At 59.7% G+C, this 27,471-nt stretch overlaps 1 protein-coding gene across 5 annotated transcripts in view; it reads right to left on the bottom strand.

The window, feature by feature from the left end:
• Positions 1–3,178: 3,178 nt before the first annotated feature.
• MAD1L1 (mitotic arrest deficient 1 like 1) overlaps positions 3,179–27,471 on the bottom strand; it is a 339,612-nt gene continuing 315,319 nt past the window's right edge. For all 5 annotated transcript variants that reach the window (XM_059897371.1, XM_059897373.1, XM_059897372.1 and 2 more), the window contains one exon: positions 3,179–3,852. In XM_059897371.1, the coding sequence (XP_059753354.1) occupies positions 3,688–3,852 (165 nt within the window). In that variant the 3' untranslated portion in view covers positions 3,179–3,687. The remainder of the gene's footprint in view (positions 3,853–27,471) is intronic.

The following is a 27,471-nucleotide window of genomic DNA, read 5'->3' as shown; positions in this document are numbered from 1 at the left end:
AGACAGGCAGCAGGGCAGGCCAGAACGCGCGCCGTCGTTGGTCCCCTGTGCTGTATGACTCTGGGCAAGGCCCTGCCCCTCTCTTGGCCGAAGCAGGAATTTAAGCAGTTTGGTAAAGCCACCGGTCCTCACCGTGCGCACACACATGTACACATGTGACACAGCCATGCACGCACACACAGCACACACCCTTTCCTGTCCTGCCCTAGACTCCACGCCCTGGACCTCTAGGTCGCCCCTCCGAGGCTGCCTGGGGACAGAGGCCCGGCCCCTTCCGTGGTCCTGGCATCCTGGCGATACTGAACCACGAGGAAAACAGGCAGGTCTGACCCAGAAGCTGGGTCCTGAGGGCTGCTGACCCCGGCCAGGAGGTCCGGGCCTGACGGACTTGCCTGCGGCCTGAGGCAGGTCCTGCCCTTTCCGAACCCTGGCCTCCTCTCGGACAAGACGCAGCTTGCGGGATCATCACGGGATGGGAAGGAGCTTTGTAAGCTGGGATGTTTCAATCCGGGGCGGGTGGGTGGGGGAGCCTCGCAAACTGGAACGGGGCTTGTGAACCGCGTGGGGTCACATCAAGTGCACATTCTGATCCAGTAGGTCCCAGCATTTCTAGGTGGCTCCTGGGTGACACCGCGGGTCGTGGTCCACACCTGAGTCATGAGGAGCTAAAGAAAGCCCGGAGGTATACTGATTTCCAGAACACAAACCAGGCGCACAGGGAGGGGAAAGAGAGGATGAATAGCTCGCATCCTTGAGCTGGCGCCTCTGGATGCAGAGGCGGGCCGGGCCTGCGGGAGGCGGGGGTCCCACGGGGGCCCCGGCAGGCGGCACTGTCCTCCCTGGGAGCCTTGGGGACGCCGGAAGGAGCCTGTCGCACGCCAAATCCCGCTCCATCCTGGCAATTACCGTTTATCGCCGCAGCACTAATCCCTTAAAATTAGTCATTAGCGGCTTAACAACCACGTAGCGCTGGTGCCCACTGACGAGCTGGCGGCGGTGGGGTCTCTGCCAGAGCCGGAAGCTTCCGGGGCCTGGCTCCCCACCCGAGGGCACCCAGAGCCCCCGGCAGTGGCGGGGCGAGGGGCTGGCAAACTCAGCAGCAGGTGACCGAGAGGAGCTGGGAGAACGTTAGGGGGCCTCCGCGCCCCGTCCCACCTAGGCACGTCCCTGGGGGCTGGGGACGGCCCCTCCTGCGCCTCTTCAGGGAAGGAAATCCCAACTCGGCGCAAGCGCTGTCAGCCTGGGGCTGGGTGGGCGGTCCGGGCCGGGGGTGGGCTTTTCACCTGGAGGCCGCCTCAGGGACCCCCTTGCCAAGGAAGGAGAAGGGTGAGGAGCCCGGGGCAGGGGCGAGACCAGGCCCGGGTGCTCACGGGAGGCTGGGCCCGGGGAGGCTCGGCTGCCGGGCGCCCACGCTGTCCTCCCACAGACGGGGAGCCAGGTGTGGGGCGGGGGCCCAGCTCCGCTGCTGCAGGACCCGGGCAGGGACTAAGTCTCAGGAGGTGACACGAGGCCGGGGACAGGTGGCCCTGAGGGACCCACGGCACGAGAGGGGCAGCGGGGAGGGCTGACCTGGCCTTGGGGCCACGCGTCGCCAGCGGGAGTCAGGGCCGTGGCATGAGCGCAACCCCTCAGCCCCCAACCCTCCGGCATGTGCCTCTCCCGCCGGGGCTCCCGGAGTTCAGTACTGGCCCTGCAACCGAGAGCACCACGTGCGGGGGTGCCTGCCCGGCCCGCGTGCCCCCTCATAGGCCCCGTGGTGACCCCTGGGTAGAGATCACCAGCTTCCGGCCTGGCCTTCTGGCCAGTGTGACCCCACCAGCCGGGCCATCTCAGCAGCAGCTGGCCGCTCCCGCCTGCCCTGAGGGGGGACTGGCCACGTCTGCGCCGTCTGGGAGCCGCCATCTAGCAGGTGCCGTCTGCATGCCGGGACGCCCACAAGGGCCTCGCAGGGTATTTGTGTGGGCTAATGATTTTGCGTCAAGTTTTGACTTGAGCCTTTTATCACTGTCAGCGGCCTCTGAATTCAGCAATTTCACACGGGAGGCAGGCCGGGGCCAGGCCTGGGGTGACGGGGACACAGCCTCCGCCATACGGGAGGCCGGCCCCAGCCCTCCACGGCGCCGGGGACGGGGGCAGAGTGGAGACAAGGGCCTGGTCCCCCGCTCCCAGCCTGGGGCCCAACAGCATCTGTGGGACCTTTCCTCCCGCAGAGCAGCAGGGAAGCGCCACTGCGGGCTTGGGGGTCCCGACAGAGGGAGGGAGACGGACGAGGTCCCTCCCCACCCGCCTCGCACGGAGGGGCTCAGAGCCCGAGACGCGACTTCACCCTGTGCCGGTGTGTCCGCGGCACCGGGAAGGGGGCCGCTCCAGTGTGGAGTGAGGGGTGAAGGAAGGTGCACTCTGACGTCTGCCGGAAAATCCCCAACTGGGGGTCTTCACTAAGCGCAGGGCCCCCGGGACCGCCCTCCGCCTGGCTCGGCAGAGTTTCCCGCGAGCATCGCTGCCGCCCCCCGGTTGGTGACGACAAAGAAACATGGAGCCTCGCTCCTCCCCCGCGAGATGGCGCGGAGGGCGCCCGGAGCGTCTGAGGGGGTGGGGAGAGCAGGACGCCCCCAGCCGGACCAGAGTCCAGTTCCGAGCAGCCTGTGGCCCTGGGAAGCCAGTCCGCATGCCGAGCCTCAGTCTTCTCATCTGTGAAGCGGGAACAGCACTTTCCTCCAGGGCCGTATTGGCGGTCGAACCAGCCGGGGGCTCCGGGTTCCGGGCCTGTGCTGACCTTGCTGTGACCCCGGGCCTGGCTGGGGCGTGTCTGTCCGGGCTCCCGTTCACAGACCGAGCTCCAGAGCGACTGTGATGGGGGTGGGGTGTGAAGGGCGGGGTCGGGGCAGCCCCGGACGCACAGGCCACACCTCCCAGGGCTCTGGGCTCCGCAGAGGGACCCGGGGCCGGCCCTCCCCGCCCACCTCCCCTGACAATGGCCTCGAGACCTGCCGTGGGGCAGCGCCGCAGGTGAGGCTGCGCCCCGAGGCCGCTCCCGCCCACCTCTGCCGGGCTCCACCGCGCGCGCGCCTGCAACAGGCCCACAGGGCGGGGACGGCGGGGCGGCGGGGTGCCGAGCCGTGTGCGTGGAGGGGCCCGTCGGCCCAGGGGCTCCGACGCACACACAGTGAGCCGGGTGGGGGCTGAGGGGAGCCTTTATTTCACAAGCGCCGGGAACTTCGCCGGCAGCCCAGGTTCACCCACAAGGTCCAGGCGCGGCCGGGCTTGAGCAGGCGCAGCAGGGGCGCCCGGGGGAGGGGACAGGAAGCCGGCCCAGAGCGCTGCCCCCGAGGTCCCCCACCGCTGCCTCCTACCTGCTCTCCAGGACGGAGGGTGAGGAGGTGGTGGCCTGTCCCTGCAGAGCGGCCGTGAGCCCAGGGGTCGGGGAGGGGCACCCCTGAGCCGCTTAACCCTGCCCACAGGGGTCCTGTGCACAGGTGCAGGTGCAGGCCGCCTGGGCGGGGTGGCTGGGGGGCACGCAGGAGTCCCCATCAGGCCCTGACGCTCACGGCCGTCTGGGCAGGAGGCCGGGCCCTGTGGATGGGGTAGCTGGCATGGTGGGGCTGGGACCCCAAGGGACGGGCCTGAGCGGGCTCCCGCCGGCTGCCCGCTTCCGCCTTCAGAAGGCGCGGGGCTGGGGGCCGCAGGCTAGGCCACGGTCTGGCGGCTGAAGAGGTCAAGGGTGAGGGCGCCGAGGAAGGCGGGGATGCTGGCCTGCCGCAGCAGGTGCAGCCCGATGAGCTCCTGCACCGTCGCCGTCCGAGAGAACTCCGTCTCCAGCAGCTGCATCTTGGTGCCCGAGGGCCCCGCGGCCTGCAGGGTGGGCGGGAGACACGGGAGATGCCGTTAGCAGGTGGGCCCTGGGCGGGTCGCCCCACTCAATCCCCTGTTGCCCCAGGCTCCAGACGCGGACGGGCCATCTGCCCAAGTCCAGGCACGTCCCCCCAGGCGAGGCTGTTTCTCGGGCCTCCTGGGTGGGGGGTGTCACCCACGCTTCTGGAACCTAGAAGCCAGGACGGGGGCGTGCGCTCCAGCTCACCAGCCCCTCCGGGTGTGTCCACCCTGAGACCCCAGCCCTTGTGAGGACGCCCCGTGCCCGGCGTGAGGGCCCTGTGACAGCCACGAGGCCGCAGGCGCTCCGTGCCCGGCGTGAGGGCCCTGTGACAGCCACGAGGCCGCAGGCGCTCCGTGCCCGGCGTGAGGGCCCTGTGACAGCCACGAGGCTGCAGGCGTTCCGAGGCGGGTCTCACGCAGCCCTGTGTGCCGGGGGGATGGCCGAGGGGCCGCTGTGTCCGGGCCTCTCGCCCACTGCCCTTGGGCACTGCTGCACGTCAGGGGCGGGCTCTCTGTCACGGCGGCGGGGCTGCCTCTCGAGTCCGCTAATCCGAGTTCAAATCCCGCCCCTTCCGGCTGTGAGGCCTCGGGCACAGAACGGAGGGGCTCCCAGCTGAGGGCACTGCTGGGAGCTAGCCCACTCGGTGGGCTTGCTGAAGGGCGGCAGGTGGGGGCCAGGCAGTCCTGGAGAACCCAAGAGGGGCCAATTCCTTTCACTGCTTCTTTATGCAAACGCGTCACCTGTTGATTGGGGAGGTGCCACGAAGGAAGACGGGCCAGGCCTGTCCCCCAGTGATTCGGAAGACCAGCCTCTAAACACCGTGTGTGCCACACGGTGGGACCCCCAAAACTAGCTGGTCAAGCCCTCACGTGCAAGTGGGGAGACCGAGGCCCAGATGGCTCGGGGCTGGCCTGGGTCACAAGGCAGGTGTGAGCAGGACCGAGCCCAGGGCAGGTGCTCCCGGGGGTGAAGGGCAGCTGGGGGGTGGACAGAGACCCGAAGGTGCCCAAACCCTCGGGCAGGGCTCACAGGGAAGCTCCCTCCCTCCCTCGGGCAGGCGTACAGCAGCTCCAAGACCCCAGATGGCGCCCCGACGTGGGCCTCACCTGCCAGCAAGCCCATCCCAGGTGAGTTAGGACCCCCGGGGCCTGCCTGCTGGGGGCACAGGCCTGGGGAGAGGCCGTCGTACACCAGACAGAAGCCTGTGGCCTGAGACCCTGCTCAGCAAGGCAGTGGTGCTGGTGGGGCAGCTCAGGGGAGTCAGGAGGCGAGTGGGGTGGCGGCCACCGTGGGCCAGCCCCCCACTCATGGAATGACCACCTGCCCCCCCTGCCCGGTCAGCTCCACCCCTGCTCGGAGGATGAAGGCCACCACTCCGCTTGGGGAATCCCAGGCTGGAAGGGACACACCCGGGGACGCACACACCCCCATGGGAGAGCCCCCTCCTTCCCAGGCAGCCGACCAGGAAAGGCTTCTTCCCGCCGACCCCCAAACTCGCCCGCCAGCCGGAACCCTGGCTCCGCCTTGGCGGGCGCCCGCTTCACCAAGATGCCTGTTAACGGCCACCAGACAGCGGAGCAGCGCCGCCTGCGGCCCACCCACGCGGCGGCCCAGGCTCAGGGGAAGGTGGACACGTTCCTCCCAGCCCACGGGGACCCTGAGAAACGGCCCCCGCCAAGACACACGTCTGAAAAAGGACTCGTGTGCAGGGCCCACCTGCAGCTCTTACAGCTCAACAGTAGAAAGACAAATGACCCGGTTAAAAAGTGGGCGAACAGTCCGAATGGACCTTTTCCCAAAGGATACAGGCAAGTGGCCACACCACCACCTGTCTTCAGGGAAGCGCAAATGGAGCCCACGGTGAGACCCGCCTCAGGCCCGCGAGGACAGCTGTAACCCAGGCGACGCGGTGCTGGTAAGGCCGCGGGGAAGTAGGAAGGTGGGCACGGCGGGCGCTGCGCAAACAGTCTGGCGGTTCCTCACGAGTGAGCCACGTGGCCCGGCAATTCCACTCCTGGGTACGTGCCGAGGAGAAGTGAAAACACACATCCACACAGGAACCGGCACAGGAACGTTCACGGCAGCAACATTCAACGTAAGTCAAAACGCAGAAACCACCACCGACAGGCGAACAGGTAAGTGCAGCGCAGCCACGGAAGGACCGCTGCTCTGTACCCACGACGCCACGGACGGCCCTCGAGAGCCCACGCCAGGCCGCCACGGACGGCCCTCGAGAGCCCACGCCAGGCCGCCACGGACGGCCCTCGAGAGCCCACGCCAGGCCGCCACGGAAGGACCGCTGCTCTGTACCCACGACGCCACGGACGGCCCTCGAGAGCCCACGCCAGGCCGCCACGGACGGCCCTCGAGAGCCCACGCCAGGCCGCCACGGACGGCCCTCGAGAGCCCACGCCAGGCCGCCACGGACGGCCCTCGAGAGCCCACGCCAGGCCGCCACGGAAGGAACGCTGCTCTGTACCCACGACGCCACGGACGGCCCTCGAGAGCCCACGCCAGGCCGCCACGGACGGCCCTCGAGAGCCCACGCCAGGCCGCCACGGACGGCCCTCGAGAGCCCACGCCAGGCCGCCACGGACGGCCCTCGAGAGCCCACGCCAGGCCGCCACGGAAGGAACGCTGCTCTGTACCCACGACGCCACGGACGGCCCTCGAGAGCCCACGCCAGGCCGCCACGGACGGCCCCGCCGGTGTGACCCCACTCGCTCTGGCGAGTGCCAGAGCAGGCAAAGCCGCCGAGACGGGGGCTGGGACGGGGTCGGGGAGGGAGAAAGGGGAGCGACTGCCGGTGGGCATGGGCCTTCTCTGTGGGGGATGAAAACCTTCCAGCGTCAGGTGTGGATTACAGCTCAGCAGGGCCGTCTGCAACAAGAGGCTCCCTTCTGCCCAGCAGCCCGAGGGTGCCCCCCCCGGCGGGCCCAGCAGGGCACAAGGAGGCCCGACGAGGTGCAGGCCTGGATGTGCCGCGGAGGGGGCCCTCCGAGACCCCAGGGAAGGAGCTGCTCCAGCTCTGCATCGGCCTGCCCCCTGCCCTCCGACCCACGACCCAGCCGAGCGGCCTCGGAGCTCGCGGAGCTGAGGCCGTCTTGGCTGTGTGCCGTCTCACTCGGCCCCGGCCCCCGCGGGCGGCCGGCCCTGCTCCGTTGCCCGTGAACACATTTAGCCTTGTCATAATGGTTCAACACAGACCATTTTCCAACAAAAATAAGAGGAACCACTCTGACCTTTACCAGGAAAATCCTTTAATTTCTGCCTCCTGCTCTTGATTCTGAGTTTTTCCCCCTAAATGTCAGAGGGGCCGGTTCTCCTGCAGCTGTTGGCTCAGCACAGGCTGGGTGGGGGGTTAGGGGGAGGAGGGAGTCGGGGGCCCGAAAGGGCAGCCGAGTCCCCTGGCCGTGCGGGTTAGGGTTAGGGGCAACCCCGGCCCGTCCCCCTCCCCCCAACCTGGCCCTCCCCCAGCCCCTGCTCCCCCGAGAGGTGGCCTTCCGCTCCGACTTAAACTGGGGGTCCTCTGGGCGCCTCCCCAGGCCCCTGCAGGCTCTGCGTGCGGGTCAGACGCGCCTCGCGGTGTCTGCACTGGGGCTGCCACTCCCGACGAGCAGGGCCGGCTCAACCCCGACCAACAGGGAGCCGCCTGGGGGCCCCTGTCCACCCTCGGGCATCGCCCGGGGCTCGCTCCGCCCCCGGGCAGTTCCGGGACCCCCCGGCTGCCCTCAAGACCCGGAAGCTGTGGCAGGGGTGGAGGTGCGGGAAGGAGGGGCCCAGTGCTTCTCTCTCATCTCGACCCGCGTCCAGGCAAACCCCACGGCTCCCGGCTCCTCCCCTGACGTGGTGCCTGGGGCCCGTGTCCCGGTTCCACGGAGCTGCCGTGTTCCCAGGACGTGCCCATCAGCCTCCTGCGTTCAACGCTACCTGGTCCCCGGGTACCTCGTACGGCACTCTAATTAGGGGCTGTTCACTTAAAACCAGGGCGCAGTTTTTAAAAAAGCAAACTGCCCAGTAAGATGTGCTGACCATGCTGGACGGGAGGGGTCAGGCGTGTAATAAAAGCGCCCGGCTTGAGGGACACGTGGGACCAGGTCGGCCCAGTCCAGGGGGTGGCCCGGCCTCAGGCCCAGCCCGCTGCCTGCCCTCCAAGGTGACGGGATGCAGCAGACACTGCTCTCTGCCTGGATTAGCTGTGAGGAAATCAAAGCACCCCCGTCTTCAGAGCAGAGTCAGGGCTTCTCAAGCCGGAATCTAACACATTCCAAGTGCTTTCATGCGCTCACGGGCTGACCTGGGGAGGGCGGCTTGTCCCGGCCGGCCAGCGTCCTCTTGAAACTTCTGCGCTGGAGAAGGCCCTGGAGCCGGCACTGGGGGTGCCCCCTCGGGCGCCTGCCGCCCCCCGCGCAGCACAGCCCCCGACAGCGAGGACGAGGCTGCTGGCGAGGGCATCGGAACAGGAACGCCGGTTGGGGAGCTCACAGGGCTAAGATGAAAGGTGGTTCATTATGGTTTTCTGAATTCTCCAGGGTTTTTACTATGACTGCACATATTTGTAATCAGTAAAAACAATATCTAAATTACATCCGCAAGGCATGAACAGCTTTGAGAATGGGCAAATACACACAGCGTCCCTGCTACAGGCACGTGCTGACGTGTGGCTTCACCGGCTCCCAGGCCGGGGGCTGAGCGGGGCCCGCGGTGGGGACACACGGTGTCTGGGACTGGGGCTCGTGGCACGCCCTGCCACGGTGCCGTCACCACCTGTCGGCCTCCAGGGCTGGGGTGAGCTTCGCGGGGGTTGAGGGGGGGAACACCTGGCTGGCTTCCTCCCAGATCCTCCCCGCCCGTGGGAGGGCACCTCCGGGGGTGACCCCGCCCGCCCGCCCCCGGTGTCCTGGGCCACGGGTGACACCCAGCGTGGCGGCCGGCGGCCTGCAGACGCTGTGGAAGTCTCTGCGCCGCCTGCCCACCTGTGTTCTTCGGAGAGATGCACGCACAGCCGCCTCTGGCTCCCTGAGAGCCTGGCCCCGTGGAGCCCTCCTCGCTGGCCACGAGGACGAACTCTCCCGGCCCACTCCGGCTGCTCCCTCCCTCGCCTGGAGCCTCGAGGGCCCTGTCCCAGCCCACTGTGGGCCCACCGGTGCATCCCTGCCGCCTCCAAAGCCCAGCCAGCCTCCCTCTCCGAGGGCAGATGCCTCCGCACCCCATGAGGCCAGCTGGGCGTGGCTCCCAGACCAGGGGCGACTGGGGGCGGCCGCTGCGATCTGGGTCCCCAGAGCCCAGGGCAGGTGGCCACGGGAGGCCCAGGCAGACGCTGATGCGTGCGAACAAGCAAGGGACACGGCGGCAAGTGGGTCAGGACGACTTGGCCAGAAGCTGAGAGCGCTGTCCCGGCACGAAGTTCCAGGGAACGGAAGCTGGCAAAAAAGCATGTCCAGCAAAATAGCTCACCCAATTATCCCCGCTTAATTGTACTGAAAAAACATCTAAATACTGCATGTTCTAATTATACCAGCGTTATTGGAATTCACCGTCCCCAGCTAGGGGTGACCTTTCCCAAGAGTGATTGTGGGGGGCAAGGCCGGGCACCCCAACAGTTGCAGATCCGTCTCAAACCCACAATTATTATTATTATTATTCTATTTATACCGCCCTCCATCTTCCTAGATGCTCCGCTTTAGATCCACACGCAGCTGCTCCTGCAGCCTCACGAGGGGGGAGGGCGCACGCGGGGCATCGAGGCCCCGAGCGGTCACTTCCAGGAGCCCTGCCCCTCACAGGTGGGCGCCCGAGGCCTCCTTCCAGGAGGTTCCTGGGGGCAGAGGCCCGTGGACAGGGGAGGTGCGAGTGGGGGTGGGCACCACAGAGCCAACCGCCTCCTTCCACGTTCTCAGGGGGCAGGGGCCAGAGAGGACCCGAAGGCCCGGCTCCCCCGGCCCTGGGCCCGCCGCCCCCCCGGGCCCCCGCCTCCTCCGTCAAGTGGGCTGGGCCACGCGTCCCCTCCAGCCCTCATGCAGGAAGCCTCCCCCTCCTCGCTCCCCATCGAGACAAGTCACACAGCCTCGGAGTAATTCTGTGTGGAGCCCGCGGGGGCCGCGGAGCCATCTGAAGAGCCATGTGGCTGGATGAACGGCAGCGACGGAGTCAGAAGAACCGCTGGCTGCGCTCCTGTCTGCTGTGTGGCCGTGGGCCCATCGCTTCACCTCTCTGAGCTGGACTTGCCTCAATTTAAGGGGGGCGCGTGCCTGTGTTCCCACCCCAGAGGGCTGCTGGTGGGCTCAGATGGTAACACCTGTCAAAACGCTCAGCAGGCTCCGGGAGAAGCGGGGACATTTACCCACCTGCCTGAAACAACCGGAAAAATGAGACACAAACACGCAACAGTGCTTTCAAGTCCTGGGACACGTGGGAAGGAGGGGCACGGTCCCGGGAGACGGGAAGCAAGCCCTGTGACGGCCCCGTTCACCCCTCGAGAGACTTTCTGGGCACAGTGAGGGAGAGGCCCGGGCAGAGCCGGTGGACTCTCTGGGCTGAGAGTCTGGGGAGACCCAGGCGGCCAGAGGGTGCAGGACAGAGCGCCCGAGAGGAGAGCCACGCCTGGAGGCAGGACTGAGCGGAGGGTGCCCGAGCACTCAGCAGGGTACTGATCAGCACACAGGTAACAAACCACCTGAGGCCAGGAAAAAACACCCACGAGGATCAGAGCAAACAGCACCAGCGCAGGAGAAGCTCCCGCAGCTGGAGCAGGGCCCGTCCTCAGCGGCCACCCCAGAGAACCCCACCGTCACAGGGCACAGGAGGGCCTCCCCTCGGAAGAGCACAGTCACCCTCGACTACATGCTGCTCTGGTCCCGCTCACAATTTTTTTTTTTTTTTTTTTTTTTGGCCACACCTGGCGGCATGTGGGATCTTAATTCCCCAGCCAGGGATCGAATCTGCGCCCCCTGCAGTGGAAGCGCAGTCTTAACCACTGGACCGCCAGGGAAGTCCCTGGCTCACAACTCTTAAACTGAGACCTGAAAGAATCTGCTTCCAAGTAAGTAACACCCCTGAACAAAGTTTGGGAGCGGTCACAGGAAGACAAAAACACCCAGCCCCCAACGGGAAGAAATTCACCACGCCTGGCACCCATCAACGATGACAAGCATGCAAAAGTCAGGAGCATGTGATTCCCAGTGAAGAGAACAAGCAATGGCTGAAACGGACCCAGAACTGATAGTGATGCTAGCATCAGCAGATGACATTAAATCAGTCATTATAACTTTATTCCAGGTGTTCAGAAAGTTGAAGACGTACAAGGTACAGAAAAAGCTAAATTGAACTTCTAAAGGTGAAGACTAAGTGTCCTGGGTGGGATTAACGGCAGATCGGGTGCTGGGGAAAAAAGCTTAGTGAACCTGAAAACAGAAACAGAAACCATTCACAATGAAAGAGAGAGGAGAAAAGAATGAAAGAGAAAGAACCGTGCACGCGAGAGCGAGCCGTGGGGCCCTCGAGGGACACACCACATGGGCACCTGAGCCCCTGGAGAGGCCGAGATGATGCGTGTGCAGGCGGCTTCTGAGACGGCTCCCAGCGACCCCGCCTCCTGGCACTGGCATCCCGCGCAACCCGCTATCCTAGAGTTTGATGGACTCTGCGTAAAAAACACGGCACAAATGACGGGGCGTCGCTTGTGAGGTGGTGTCACAGTGGACCGTAGCTCTGACCTGCTCTCACTCTCTGGTTCTGGCCTCTGACGAAGCAAGAACCAGAGAAGCCATGAACCGTCCACATGACGAGGAATTGGCTGAGTGCTGCCCACACCCACGTGAGTGAACTCAGGGGCTGATCCTCTCCTGGTGGGGATGTGAGGTGACCGCAGCCTGCGAGAGACTCTGAGGAGGGGGCCGGGCTAAGTGCACTCAACTGCTGGCCTTTGGAAACTGAGCGACTAAGTTTGGGGATAACCTGTTATTCAGTGATGGATTTTTACCAATACAGGAGAACAGAAAAAAATACTTGGAAAAAATAATAGCCCAAAACATTTGAATGTGATGAAAACTGTAAACTGGCAGATCCAACAAGTTCAATGAACCCCAAGCACAAAAAAATAAATGAAGAAAATGACACCAAAGTACATGGTAATGAAACCACTCAAAATCAATAATGAACATTTTTAAAGCAGCCAGAGAAAAACAAACACATGACCAGAGGAACAAAGAGGGCTGAAAGCAGATTTCTCACGGGAAACGTGGAAGCCAGGTGGCAGTGGAACAGTATCTGTAAAGCACAGAAAGAACAACAAAACAAAACCAAGTCAACCTAGAATTGTACACCCGGTGAAAATGACATGTAGGACCTGAAAAAACTTATTATCGCCAGCTGACTGATACCACAAGAAATGTTGAAGGAAGCCCTTCACAGAGAAGGAAGATAAAGATGGAAATATGGGCGTACACAAGAAGAATGAAGAACACCTCATTCCTTCAACGAACAAGGAAGTGGAAGCTGCATATGAAATACATGAAAAAACAAAGTATTATTTAAATATCTTTAAAAGGTAATTGAGGGCTTCCCTGGTGGCGCAGTGGTTGAGAATCTGCCTGCCAATGCAGGGGACACGGGTTTGAGCCCTGGTCTGGGAAGATCCCACATGCCGCGGAGCAACTAGGCCCATGAGCCACAACTACTGAGCCTGCACTCCGCAACAAGAGAGGCTGCGATAGTGAGAGGCCCGCGCACCGCGATGAAGAGTGGCCCCCACTCGCCACGACTAGAGAAAGCCCTCGCACAGAAACAAAGACCCAACACAGCTAAAAATAAATAAATAAATGAATAAATAAACTCCAATCAAAAAGAAAAAAAAGATAGTGAAGTAAGGATCTTTAAAAAAAAAAAAAGGTAATTGACTTTTTAAACAAAAATAGTAGCAGTTTATTGTGAGGTTTACAATATGTGTATAAGTAAAATGTATTTCAAGGAGTTGAATAAGGCAGGAAGGAGAAAACTGGAAGGTTTATGCATGTAGCATGAGAACGCCAAGGTTCTTAGAGTCTACGTGAAGCGATATTATGTCACTTGAAGTTGACTGTGGTAAGATGTACACTGTAAGTCCTAGAGCAATATGTAAAACAGCAAGATAAAGTTATAGTTAACAAGTCAAAAAAGGAGATATATGAAGTTGTACAAGTTATTCAATTAATCTAGGAGAAGGCAGAAAAAGAGGAACAAAGCATAGGACCAACTGAAAACAAATAATGAGATGTGGACATAAACTTAATCAGAGCAGTAATCAACTTAAATGTAAATAGTCTAAAGACCCCAGTAAAAAGGCAGAGATTGTCAGACTGGATAGACTTGCAAGGCTCAACTATATAAGGCTCATAAAAAAGTAAAAATAGGAAGAAGATATACCACACTAACAGAAGCCAAAAGCTGCAGTGACCATGTTAATACCAAACAAATTAGATTTCAGAGCAAAGAATATCATCAAGGAAAAAGGTCATTTCAAAACAATAAAGGGATTAATTTATACGCAAAATAAAGACCAACAGAAATGCAAGAAGGAATAGACAAATCTATAATTATAGTCAGAGATTTCAATACCTGTCTACTGATAGAAAAGGAAGATAGAAAACGAGCAAAGATATAGAAGATTTGACAATACTATAAAAAAAACTTGACCTCACATTTATAGCATACTCCAGGAGAATACAAATTATTTTCGAGTATATTTACTTAGATAGACAACATTCTGGACCTTAAAACAAATTTCAATAAATTTAAAAGGATTCATTTCAAACAAACTATGTTCTCTGACCACAATGAAATTAAATCATAAAGTAATAACAGAAAGCTATCTGGAAATTTTCAAAATATATGGAAACTTAGTAATATACTTCTAAGTAACCTATGGGCCAAGGAAAAAATCAAAAGGGAAACTAGCACTTTTAAACAGAATGACGATAAAAATAAAATATCAGAATTTGTGGAATGCTGGTAAAACAGAGCTTGGGGGAAAATTTATAGCACTAAGGGTCTACATTAGAAGAGAAGACAAGAGTCAAATCAAGACTTTAGCTTCGACCTTGAGGACTTCCCAGGCGGTCCAGTGGTTAGGGCTCCGCGCTTCTACTGCAGGGTTCAATCCTTGGTCAGGGAACTAAGATCCCACGTGCCGCGGCCGAAATTAAATAAATAAATACATAAATAAGAAACTAAAATAAAAAGGGCAAAGCAGACCCAAAGGAAGCAGAAGAAAGGAAATAAAGATCAAAGCAGAAATCACTGAAATAGAAAATAGAAAAGCATTAGAAAAACATGAAACCAAAAGTGATTTTTTTCAGAAGATTAATAAAATTGATAAACTGGTCAGATTAATCAGGAATAAAAGAAGACACAAATTACTAGCATCATGAATGAGAGCGGTGACAGCACTACTAATTCTATGGATGTTAAAAGGATAGTAAGGGAACATTATAAACAACTTCTTGCCAATAAACTTGACAACTTAAAATAAAATGGAAAAATTCTTTGAAAGACACCAAAACTACCAAAGTTCACTACAAAGGAAAGAGATAACCTGAACAGTCCTACGTCTATTAAAGGGATTGAGTTTGTAGTGAAAACCTTCTCACAGAGAAATCTCCGAGGCTGGATGGCTTTCCTGGTGAATTCTATCAAACGTTTAAGGAAGAAATAAATACCAACTCTACATAAATTGTTTAGGAAAATGGAAGAGGAGGAACGCTCTCCAACTCATTCTGTGAGACAAGCATCACCATGATGCCACGATCAGACAGTAACAGTACAAGGAAAACAAATACAGTCCAATAATCCTCAGGAGTAGAGATGCAAAAATTCTAAACAAAACAGTAAGCAAATGCATGTCCAACAACATACAAAAAAGGTAATACAAGTGGGTTCTATCCCAGGAATGCTAGGCTGGTTTACCATTAGAAAAAGTAATTCAACATATGAACAAAGTAAAGAAGAAAAACCACAATATCTCAATAGATGCAGAGCAAGGACTTGACCAAACCCAACATGCACTCCTCAAAAAATTCCTCAGCAGACAAGGATTAGACCAGAACTTCCTCAGCCTGATAAAGGACATCTCCGACCGACCCACAGCTGACAGCACACTCAGTGGCTTCAGATTGAATGAGTCCCTTCAGGTTGAACTTGGGACAAGAATGTTCACTCTCACCACTTCTACTCAACACTGTTCTGGAGGTTCTAGCCAGGGAAATAAGGCAAGAAAAATAAATAAAACCCTCCAAGTTTGGAGCGGTAGAAGCACAACTGTTGTTACAGATAACATCACTGTCTCTGTAGAAAATACAATAGAATACATGAAAAAGCTACTAGAACTAATATGTGAGGTCAGCAAAGTTGTAAAATAAAAGGTCAATTTTACAAAAAAGAACTGTCTTTATATACTAGCGACAAAGAGAAATTAAAAGTAAAAAACAATTCATGATTGCATCAAAAACATGAAAAACTTAGGGATAAATTGGACAAAAGACGTGAGACACCTGTGCCCTGGAAACGAGAAGGCAGCATGGAGAGAGAAACTGTTCACAGGTTGGAAGACTCAGTATTGTCAGGAGGGCAATTCTCCCCACGTGACCTACAGCTTCGATGTAACCCTAATCAAACCTTAGCAGGCTTTCCGTGTAGGACTTGACAAGCTGGGTCTAAAATTAATATGGAAGTGCCGAGAACCTAGAGCTCCCCAAACGTTGAAGAAGAACAAAACTGGAGGCCAAGACTGTGACTTCAAGATGGCAGTGCAGGGAGGGGGGCACACAGATGCCCGCCACCCGGCCTCTGCCGACACCCCCCTCCAGTCCTGCTGCTGGACGCGGCCTCCCCTCTCCCAGCCACGAACCCGTGCTGCCCCCACGAGCCCGGCTCGAGCCTCCCCGACACCTCTGCACGACCGTGACACTTGGGCGACGCTCTCCAGTCTTCACGCTGGGCTGCATAAGCGCCTGCAGCACAAACGTCCAATACGATGACCCAGCAGCCGCGGGTCTCCCTCCATCGATGGAGCGGCTTGGGCGGGAGTGGGGTTCTCTCCTCTTTTACCCAAGTTGCCTCCTTTTGCTGCTACTGCTGGACACGGGTACACGGACGGCGGGACCCAGGCCTGACAGGGAGGGGCGACAGTCTCGGGCTCACCCGCTGCGGCCCCTCGTTCCGGGCAGGTGACGGCCTGCGGGAGCCTGCTCGGTCCGCGTTGGGCCCGCCGTCCCTGCTGGGGACCGCAGGTGCGCCCGGTGACGTCGAGGGGCCCCAGCCCGCGCCCGTGTGCCGCTAGCCTGTGCTGACCACCCCTCACCTCCAGCACCGGATCATGTGCACGCTGCCTTGTTTTTCACCTTTGGCTGAAGATCTGATCTTGGACCGGAATTTTCTTTTTTCCTTTTTAATTACTACTTGGTAACATCACCAAGCTGTGAGTTTACGGCTTTGTAGATCTTGTATTTTTGACACTAATTACTCACAAAGGCTTTTTAAGCTCCATTTCAACTCTGCAACTGCCACGCTGGTAATTAAATAAGAGGAAGCGGCAACAGATTTCAGCCCTTCCCACCTGAGCCCTGGGCTTCCGTGTAGCTGCGGCCCCGCGGCCCTGAGCCCGGGAGGCTGGAGGTGGATTCGTCCGGGATTCCAGCCCCAGCCTTCCCCGCTCAGGGCCTGGCTCTGCTCTCCACTCTGGAGCTAAACCACACTGGTGCTCGAAGCAGGACGGGAACCAGAGGTAGACGTTCCGCCCAAGGATCCTGAGGCTCCGCACTCGTGGGGTGCCCAGCCCCTGCCCCCCCTCCTCGGGGCTCCCTCGGCCAGTCCTCAGACACTTACTGGGCATCGGCCGCCGCAGCCGCAGACCTCTGACCCCCCGTCGTCCCCTGCTCGCCGTGCAGAGGAGCAGAGCCAGGAGCCTGGAGGGCAGGGCACGGTGTGTGCGGGTTAAAGGGCCGTGGCCACCTCTGTCCCCCCCTCAGTATGGAAGCTGACTTGAGTGCCAGGATGAGTTTGTTTGGACCCTAAGCTGGAGGCTGGGCTCAGGTCTGCAGGGGTGGGCGGATGGTACCGGGCTTGCAGTCGCTGCGCTCCTGGAGCGAACGCAGGCTCCCAGGAGCCCCCAGGAGGCAGGGCGGCTGGAAGGGTGGACCTGGTCGTCCCGTCAGGACGGTGCAGGAACCTCCAGTAACAGCTCGAGATCCACTGCAGCCCGGGCCCGGCTGCCCGCTAGCCGCCCCCACCCCTGGACAGCCAGCCCGACAAGAACGTGGTCTCCTCTCTCTTCCTGGTAGAACCCAGAGATTCTTTGACGGACGATCATCAGCCCCGCCGGATCCCGCCCTCCTCTCTTGTCTTCAGGACCCTGGCAGCGCCCGCCCTGCACGGCACGGCTGGACGTGGGAAAGGGTCCAGGGCAGCCGGGCGGGCCGAGGTCCCCGGTGCCCTTCTGAGGGCTGTGGCTCGGTGAGTGGGCAGACTTCACTAGCCTGCCCGCCTCTGACCGTGCTGGGGGCTCCCTTAAATACAAATGGTTAGTCTCAGTTTTATGTTCTTTATTGCAATTCTATTTTAAGATGCAGTTAAAACATCTCATTGCTGAAGTGCATGGTTCCTACTGGGCTCTTTTGCTAATACGGAGTCAAAACCAAAGGTGGGTGTGGAGACTCGGGCCGCAGACTCGTTTCTGGGGCAGCGGGTTTGGTCAGGGCTGGCCTCCTTGGAGACAAGGCCGCCGCCCTGGCGAGCCACGTGGGTGCTGAGCCGTCTCCCCCCCAGCACACGCCAAGGCCCGAGACCTCCCTCCACCTCCGTGCCTGCACCCGGTCCAGGCACCCCGCCCTGTCACGTCAGGCGGGTTCTCTCCCAGGGGCTCCGTGCTCGTGCCAGGCGGCACGTGCAGTCACCAGGTGACAGCTTCTCACACTGCCCTGCCCTCCAGCTCCACGAGGCTCGCGACTCCCAGGCAGGTCAGAGCACAGATGGGGCGGGGGCACCCTCTGCCCCGGCTGGACGGCCTCTCACTGCCAGGATGGACGACGCCAAAGCCACCAAGGGAGGCCCACCCCCGAGGGCGCCCATCGGACGCGTCACTGGCACCCAGGCGTCCACCCACGGCTGGGACCCACAGGGTGTCGGGCACAGGACGAGTACCAGCAAGCGACCGCCAGGATCTGGGGGGTCGCCTGAACCGAGGGCTCCCCTCAAAGAAGCAGCTGGAAGCAAAGGGTTCGCGCTCCCCCAGGCCCCGTCCGGCCTCAGGCCTCAGGCAGGAGATGCTGTGTGTGCACCCGCATTCACCCGGGGACCCTCTGCCCCGCCCCCACTGCAGACAATGAGAGCAAAAGGGAGGAAGCGCTTCATTCTCTGCACGAAATGCTCCAGCTGATGCCGTGTGCGTGTGCAGAACGTGTGAAGCGCATCTTCCGCTCCATCAGCACCTCACCCTGCACGAGGGTGCTCTCTGCTTTCAGACCTGTTTCATGGGGCTTGAATTGTATTACGGGACTTTCTTCATCTTGCAATAGGAGAGTTCACGTCCTGCTGAGAGCTCTGCATTTTCATTGACCACATTCATTTAAAAAAAGAAATTTCAAAACATATTCTGCAGTTGATTTGCTCCCTGGACCCAAGAACGGAATACAAATAATCTCCTCACTTCTTGCAGGTATCTTCCTGTGATTTAATCTCGGAAATGATTTTTTAAAGGACTCTAACATTCGTATCTGACCTGGGAAAGGGAAATTGCTCTCTCTTTGGGGTGTGTGAAGACCACGTATCCTTCCCAACTTCGCCGGCCTTTTCTGTCGAGTAAGCACCAGCTCCCTCTCAGGACACAGGACACGTCCTCACGTGCTGGTGTCGGTGGGCGGCAACAGCAGAGACTGCGCGGTGGCGACCAGAGGGCGCGGCGGTTCAGGGGACCCTGCAGAGCTGGTCCTTGAGGAAGGTGCGGAGGGCCCCGGGCATCGGCCTCCCTGACCCAACGCGGCGAGTGGCCGCCCCGGGCAAAGCACACCGGAGGCATCCGGGCTCCGACGCCGAGTCCTGGGCTGCGTGGAGCCCGGCCCCGCCCAAGGGCAGGACGGCGCAGCCTCAGAATCTGCTCCCAGGACAGACCCCCGGGAACCTCGTGTGACAGCGACGGAGACGGGGGCCACACGGGACCCCTGCTGTGGGCCCGGGGCCTGACGTGACGCGTCCTCAATAAACATTCAGACGCACGAATCCTCAGCTCCCGCCCCTCGCCTCGGGTCAGCGCCAGGCTCTGGGTCCCCGCTGGGGCAGGCTGAGGTCCCCGGGACTCTCGCCTTCCGTCCCGCATGTAGCTGTGCGTCTCCCAACCGCCGGGCCGATCGGCCTCACCGGGAGTAACAGTTTAACCAGACACCGACCGGCCCTTTCTGAGCACGCCAGGGACAACGCTGGGTTTTCAGTCAACCGCGGGGACCCCCGGGGGCAGCTACTCATCGTGAGCAGGGAGGGGTCAGGAAGTGCTGGGGTGGGGCTGGAGGGACCCTCTGATGGAGGGGCCCTTTGCCGGATGCTCCACACACAACCCGCCACCTTGCCCGCGTGAGCAGGTGAACGTTACCGTCGTGCCCTCCGCCCTCACCTTTCTCACGCCGGCTGCGGCCGAGTGCGTGTCAGGGGTCAGGGTCTGGCCCAGCCTGGTGCAGAGAGCGGGTGGTCGGCGCCTGACCGTCAGCCCCGCCCGCCAGCGGTGGAGGCGCCCTGGGTGGTCTGCACGCCCGCACGTGGCTCGTGGGCTGAACCTCACCCCGTGTGTTTTGCTTGATGCAGAGTGTTGTTTACAAGTGTGAGCCACTGTTTCAAACTCAGGGAATTTAGCATAAATACTGGTTGTTTCCAGCTCCTTTGAACCCTGGAAACCCTGGGCCCACGGCCACCGGCAGGACACGCGCCCCGAGGCCCCAGACCCACGCTGCCAGCTGCTCCTGCGAGGCCGAGGGTCACCACCCACGCCGCACTTGCACCGTGGCCCGTCTCACGGCGGAGAGAGGTCTCCTTGAGCTCGGGCCCACCGGGGCTGGGAGACCAGGCGAGGGAAGGCTCATGAGGTGTCGCCAGCCCTCCCATGCGTCACAGGCTGGGCCGGAGCTCTGGGAGCAGGACAGCACGAGGGCTGGGCCCACTTGGGGAGACGGTCGGGATTTCACGTGATTCTGGCTCAAGCGAGGACAAGGCCAGAGCCTTGGTGGTGACCTTGCTGCCCACGTCCCCGTGGCGCAAGTCGGGCCACCCGCAGGACACTGGCCCAGGCCTCAGGGGGACAGCCAACAGCTCACACTGGCTGTGGTATACAAAAGAATCCTCACTCTGTACGAACGACGTGTCACCCTAGGAAAACGCGACGACGGAAACATCCAACACTCACAATTACGTCAACACGCCGTTTCCTCCATCCTGTCACAACTGTGTGTGAGCGTGTGCGGTAGACCCACGCCTGTGTGCCCGTGCACACACGCAGGCTCACACCCCACGCAGGGCCGCGTCTGCCCCGCTCGGATGCCCCTGCAGTTGGCGGCGTGACCCCGCACAGGAGGGGAAGCCGCGCCAACTCGCGTATTTACGCGTCTAAGTGCATCTGGGCCCTGGCGGCCACCAGGGGAGGGGCTGCGTGGGCCGTGCTGAGCTGGTCCCACAGCTGAGAACTGGGGGCAGCTTCTCGGGCAGGACCCTGAGAAGACCCCCGACCTGGGCCTAAAGGGGGACCGAGGACAGACGTGAGAGACGGGTAGGTCGGGGGGCTCCCGCCTCCCACCTGGTGGGGAGGGCGACCTGGGCCACCCCCGGATGCACAGGGCTTCCTACGAGGCGCACATGGGGAGCGGCTGACTTCACGATGAACCACGAAACACTGGACAGGAGGCCACCTCCCCTCCAAGAAGGAACAGTCACGCTCGATTAGGAAAATACTGCTTAATTTTCCATCAGAGTGTGTGACCTTACGGGGGAATCTAATTTCCCGAGCGACCTGGCACAGGGTCTGTACTTAACACGACTCCTGCTGGCCTCGTCTGAGTGGCCTTCCCTGGGCCTCGCGCCCGGTTCCAAAGCTCCTGGGGGCTCCGACCCACCCCTCGGATTTCCAGGCCGCTGTCCTTGCTGCCAGGCACCGGGGCGGGGCACGTGGCCATCGCAGCAGAGCCTGGACCTCAGGCCACACGGAGAAGGCTGCTCGTGGAGCCCGTGTCCCGTCTGAGAGGTGCAGGCCCACGGGCCCCCAGTCACGGCTGCGAGAGCCTCGCAGGGGCAGACACGTGGGGTGGCACCCAGGTCCCACAGCCTGGCCCAGACAGCCGACATCTGAGAGCGGTCCGGTGACATTATGTGATTTAAAAGCTAATTAAACTGAGTAATATAAAGTATAACAGCCCCAGGTGTTTATTTCCAAAGAGCATTTGGAAGGAAAGAGAGAAAATCTAATAAAAAGCTCTGTGAGGTACTGTGTTTGGAAGTAATCACGTCGCTAAATCACTCGGCGTCTGTGGCGGGGCCACTCCCGGCCCGACCCCCGCGCGAGGCCCTCGGGGGACTCGGAGGCGGCGGGAGCGGAGCTGGGGCTCTGAGCACGCGGGTCCCAGCCGCCTGGAAGTAGTGCCCCCAGAGGCAGGCAGACCCCTCACGGTTCACGGGTGCGCCCGTGGGCAGCCCTTGGATTCAGGGGACGGAGGGTGGGGAGAGGCCTGGTGACGGGCCCGACGGTGGCCGGGACCCACTGGACAGTCACTGTGGTCTTCCATTCCGGGCATGGGGGCCCCCTCAGGATTGGCAGGGGGCGTGCGGCAGGGGTTCGGGGGTCTGGGGGCGCAGTCCCTCCCGGCCCCCGAGACCCGCTTCTGGCTGGGCAGAGCCGGCCCCGCCACCCTCTGCAATCCCTGGGCGCCCTGCCATCCAGGGACCTGCACACAGCCCTCGGGCCAGCCTCCCGGCCACGGCCCCCAGGAAGGTCTGCGCGAGCCCCCGCCCCGAAGGCATCGGGGAAACACACGGCTTTGCCCACCGCCCTCGTCTCGGGCTCCCCTGGGCTGCCCTGCAGCGCCGCCCGCGCACAGTGACTGTCACGCGAAGCGACTGCCAGCTTGCCCCCGCGCCCGGGCACGTTCACCCACCCGCCTGCTGACCTGCCGAGGCCCTCGTCACCAGCGGGCGCCCGGAGCACCTCCGCGCCCGCCCAGGCCTCCACGTCCTCGGGCCCGACACCGCTGAGCTCCTCTGAGCGCCCGCCGAGGGCCTGCGTGTCATGCACCCAAGGTCCCACCCTGCCCGGCGGGGCCCGCCCTCTGCCTCGCTCACGGCTCTCCGCGTGCCCCTCCCTGGAGGGTCTGGCGTTCTCCCAGGAGACCATCGGCACCACCAGGATGGAACTCACCAAAGGGGATCAACCTCCCATGAGCAGCGTCGCCAGCCAACCGTCAGAGAAGGCCTGGGGCAGTCAGAGTGGGGGACGAGGGGGAGACCCAGCCTCCCCCTGCGCCTGCAGGACACCTTCAGGGCTTGGCTGACGGGCTGAGGGCCACCTCCTCACCCCGTGGGCAGGAGGATGCGGTGCCTCCTGCCACGTCAGGCCTGGCGCCCGAGATCTAGGATGATCGGTCTGGGCAGGCATGGGCCATGCCCCGCCCCCAGCATCCTCCCCCAGGGCAGCCAGCGGACCAGTCGCTCAGGTGTCCTGACCCCTGCCTCCGGCCTCTCCTCACACCCGCCGGTCACCCCCACGGGGCCCATGCGTTTCCAACAAGCACCTCCCGAGTGCCTGTAGGAGCCCCCGCTGCAGACAGCTCCGGGGGCCTGTCTGGGCAAGGGGGGCGGGGCGGCCGGACTCCAGGATGCCCTGAGGACTCCCTTCTCCCCAACAAGGTCCCTGCAAGGACGACCTCTCCAGCATCAGCTTGTGCCAGGGGCTCTGTCTGCGTGGCTCCGCGTCTCCATCCCAGGCGAGGTGACGGGGGAAGGACAGCTTACTGCCCGGCCCTTGCAGGCGGTACCACGTCCTGAGTGCCTGGCGACGCTTCTGGAGGTGGACGAACCACTCACTTTTTTTTAGTTTATTTTTAAAATTTCTTATTGAAGTATAGTCGATTTACAACGTGTTGGTTTCTGGTGTACGGCAAAGTAATTTAGTTATACGTTTACATATATTCTCTTTCATATTCTTTTCTATTATGGTTTATCACAGGATACTGAATATAGTTCCCTGTGCTCTATAGTAGGACCTTGCTGTTTATTTTAAATACAGTAGTTTGTATCTGCTAATCCCAAATTCCTAATTTATCCCTCACCTACCCCCCTTTCCCCTTTGGTAACCTTAAGTTTGTTTTCTTTGCCCATGCACTGTGAGTCTGTTTCTGTTTCGTAAGTAAGTTCATTTGTATCATATTTTAGATTTCACATATAAGTGATATATGATATTTGTCTAACTTGTTTCACTTAGTATGATAATCTCGTCCATCCATGTTGCCGCAAATGGCATTATTTCATTCTTTTTTTACAGCTGCGTAGTATTCCATTCTATGTATGTACCACACCTTCTTTATTCATTCATCTGTCGATGGACGTTTAGGTTGCTTCCATGTCTTGGCTATTGTAAACAGTGCTGCAGTGAACATTGGGGTGCATGTTATCTTTTCAAATTATGGTTTTGTCCCGATATATGCCCAGTAGTGGGACTGCTGGATCATATGGTAGCTCTATTTTTAGCTTTTTAAGGAACCTCCATACTGTTCTCCATAGTGGCTGCACCAATTTACATTCCCACCAACAGTGTAGGAGGGTTCCCTTCTCTCCACACCCTCTTCAGCGTGTATTATTTGTCGACTTTTCGATGATAGCCATTCTGACCGGTGTGAGATGATATACCTCACTGTAGTTTTGGTTTGCATTTCTCTAATAATTAGTGATGCTGAAAATCTTTTCATGTACCTGTTGGTCATCTGTATGTCTTCTTTGGAGAAATGTCTATTTAGGTCTTCTGTCCATTTTTCGACTGGGTTGTTTGTTTTTTTGTTATTGAGTTGTATGAGCTGTTTGTATATTTTGGAAAGTAAGCCCTTGTCAGTCACATCATTTGCAAATATTTTCTCCCAGTCTGTATGTCGTCTTTTCATTTTGTTTATGGTTTCCGTTGCTGTGCAAAAGCTTGTAAGTTTGATTAGGTCCCACTTATTTATTTCTGGTTTTATTTCTACTGCCTTGGGAAACTGATCTAAGAAAACATTGCTACGATTTATGCCACAGAACGTTTTGCCTGTGTTCTAGGAGTTTTATGTTGTCGTATCTTATATTTAAGTCTTTAAGCCATTTTGAGTTTATTTTTCTGTATGGTGTGTTCTAATTTCATTGATTTACATTCAGCTGTCCAACTTTCCCAACACCACTTGCTGAAGGAACTGTCTTTTGTGCATTGTACATTCTTGCCTCCTTTGTCGTAGATTGACCGTAGATGAGTGGGTTTATTCCTTTTCCATTGATCCATATGTCTGTTTTTGTGCCAATACCATGCTGTTTTGATTACTGTAACTTTGTAGTATTGTCTGAAGTCTGGGAGGGTTATGTCTCCAGCTTTGTTCTTTTTTCTCAGGATTGCTTTAGCAATTCTGGGCTTTTTATGGTTCCATATAATTTTTAGGATTTTTTTGTTCTAGCTCTGTGAAAAATACCATGGGTAATTGGATAGGGATCTCATTGAATCTGTGGATGGCTTTGGGTAGTACTGGCTGATCCACTCTTATTCCTCACTGGCCCCTGACCAGTGGACACAGCCCGTCCTGCACAAACATGGCCTCTTACCCAGGCCCCCCAGGTGGGCTCCTGCGCTGATCTAAAGTGCAGCCAGTCAGGCTGCCAGGGAGAGAAAGGAGAGGGAGGCCGAACCAGGAGGAAGAGTGGGAAGGAAGCGCTGGAGAGAAAGGGTGCATCCAGGGGGACAACCAGGCTGGGCCTCATCTTGGGGCTGGGTTGGGTTAGGGGACACCCTGTCCCAGGACACTGGCACCCGGTCAGAAGTGCTAGCTCGGCACCCTCTCAGGCTCCCGGCCAGCAACACAGGGGGGGTCCGGGACCTGCAGGTCTGGGCTCAGAGGAAGGCTCTGGGGCTGGGCTCCTCCTCCTGCCCTGCACCTGCCAGAGGCTGGGGCGTGTCACGGGCGCAGTGTCGGCGCTGGACCCGGCCGCCCGGCACAGCCCAAACCTCCTTCCCTGCTTTACGTTAATTACGACAGAACAAACAACGGTGTTTTCAAAATGCATGTTTCCATGTGATTGTTTTTAATTGGTTGGTTTAACATTTGAAATTTAACTTCAACTTGATTTTCCTCACCATGGGGTTAGGCTGAGGGCTGCGGAAATCATTGCCGGAGCTCCCATCATTAACGGCGGGGGTCCCAGAGCACACGCACCAGGCCCCTGGGTGCCAGAGCTGGCAGGCTGGCATCGGGGCTGTGGCACCGTGGCCCCATCTCACGCTGAGTGGAGAGGGGGCAGGAGTGGCCACAGGGACCTGTCTCTGCAGTCTCCCTCCCAGATCCCAGGCTCCTGAGGGTGCGGGAGGCCGGGTGCCCGCACAGCAGGGCGGGCGGCTACACCCCTGGCCACACCCGCACGCCCCTCCCCGCCGCTCTGGAGCTGTACGGGCGCCAGCCTCAAGGGGGCGGGGGTTCACCCACCTGCTGGCTTAGAGCAGCTCTGGGCGGGTCTGAGCGCCAGCATTCTCAGGTTCTAGAAACTCCTCATGACCCATGCACTGCGATTCAGAAGATGCAGGACAGTGTGTGGCAACGGCTGCTGGCCCAGGTGTCACCTCTGGGAGGTGATGCACGAGATCAGGGCACTGCCGTGTGAGTGGGGACGGAGGGTGACATGTTCTCCAAGGCCGGCAGCCTGGCCCCAAGCCCCCTTGGGCAGCCAATGCTTCTGAGTCTCTGTCCCCTCGTGTGGAACAGGGACGGTCCACCTCAGAGCTTGCTGGGTGGACAGACGAGAAACGCACGCAGAGAGCCTAGCGCTCGGCCAGCCAGGCACGCACTTGACAGCGGGTCCATCGCGGCAGGCGAGACCCACCCCCCCGCCCTCCCTGCAGTTCCACCTGCCTTGGACACAGGCCAGAGACACGGACAGCAGCGCCGCGCCTGCACTGTGGCCACTGCGCCCCCTGCGCCCCCGGGAGAGTCGTGCTTCCCCGGCTCAGACCGCCCTGCGCTGGGTCCGCTGCCTGTGGAGCCTTCCTCCCCCGAGACCTCCCCGGCCTTCGAGGCCCGCCCAGCGTCTGCCCCTCCCGTGAGCCTCCCAGGGCCTGCAGACAGCCCATCGCTTCCTTCCGCATCGTCCATCTGTCCATCCACCCACCCACCCAGGACCGACTGAGCGCCTGTTATGGGCCAGGCACTGCTCTGTCCTGGGTGCTGAGGACACAACTGCAAACAAATGGGACAGTTACTGCTCTTGTCGAGCGTCTGTATTCCAGTGGCGTAGACAGAAAATAAACAGGTACGCGATACAACAGCCAAAACACGAAGCAGGGGAGGCCCTGGACAGAGTGATGGCTCCTCTGGACAGGACAGTCACAACAGGCCTGTGCACGAGGCGGCCTCTGAGCAAAGCCCTGGACGAGGCGCTCAGGGACCAGGGAAGGGCGAGGGCACATACAAGGGTCCTGAGGCAGCACACTCGGCGAGTCCAGGAGGAGCCTGGCGGCCAGTGAGCCTCGAGCGGAGTGGACGGGAGCATGTGGGAGGAGCTGAGGCTGCAGGAGACGGATGGGGCGGTGCCTGGTTTGCGAGCGTCCTGCCCGGCCCTCCCGAGACCAGCCCGGACTCGCCCCGGCCCCCGGTCCACAGGGTCCACCGGGCCCAGCCCCGAGAGCGAGCATAGGCTTCGCGCTGCGTATAAAGAGATGACGCAGAGGGGCTTCCTCTTTTCAGTCCCAGAGGCCATGGCGGCCTCGGGCTGACCACCACCTCCCCCGCTCCATCCCAGCTCCTGCCCGGCCTCACTGTCCTGGGGAGTTCGGTGGGGCCCCCAGCCCCAGAGTCTGTGTGTTTCGCCCGCTGTGGCTCTGCACCTGCCGTGGGACAGGCCTTGGAGCCACGCTGGCTTGGCTGCCACTAGCTGTGAGCTGGCTCGCCTTTCCAAACGTGCGAAACCTCGTCTGTGTGACAAAGGAGTCGTGCCACGTCGCAGGCCTTGCTGGGGAGCGAACGAGTGAGCCCACGGCAGGTTTCTAGGTGGCAGGCATCTGTGGATGCCGCCTGCCAGCTCTGTCATTTACTTAATGTTTTTCTTTAAATCAACCATCTTTATCAACTTAAATAGACTTAGCTTGAAAAGAAGCTTTATGTTACCACCGTAACATGAAAACAAACACTCCTTGCTATAAATAGAGCAACTATGAAAATGAATTCAACAGAGACAAAACAGGGACACCGAGCCCTCGTCCACGTCTGGGGTGGGCTGAGCCCGAGGCCCGTCCGCAGGCAGGGGCGGGGATCCAGAGTCAGACACCACGGCCACACCAGCCCCGGCAGATGCAGGACCAGGGGCGCCACCCTCCCCAGCCC

The sequence above is a fragment of the Balaenoptera ricei genome, chromosome 15, assembly GCF_028023285.1.
Source record: "Balaenoptera ricei isolate mBalRic1 chromosome 15, mBalRic1.hap2, whole genome shotgun sequence".
In the NCBI taxonomy this organism is placed as follows: Eukaryota; Metazoa; Chordata; class Mammalia; order Artiodactyla; family Balaenopteridae; genus Balaenoptera; species Balaenoptera ricei.
The sequence above is the reverse complement of the archived record's forward strand: the minus strand, read 5'-3'. Positions and strand labels throughout refer to the sequence as shown.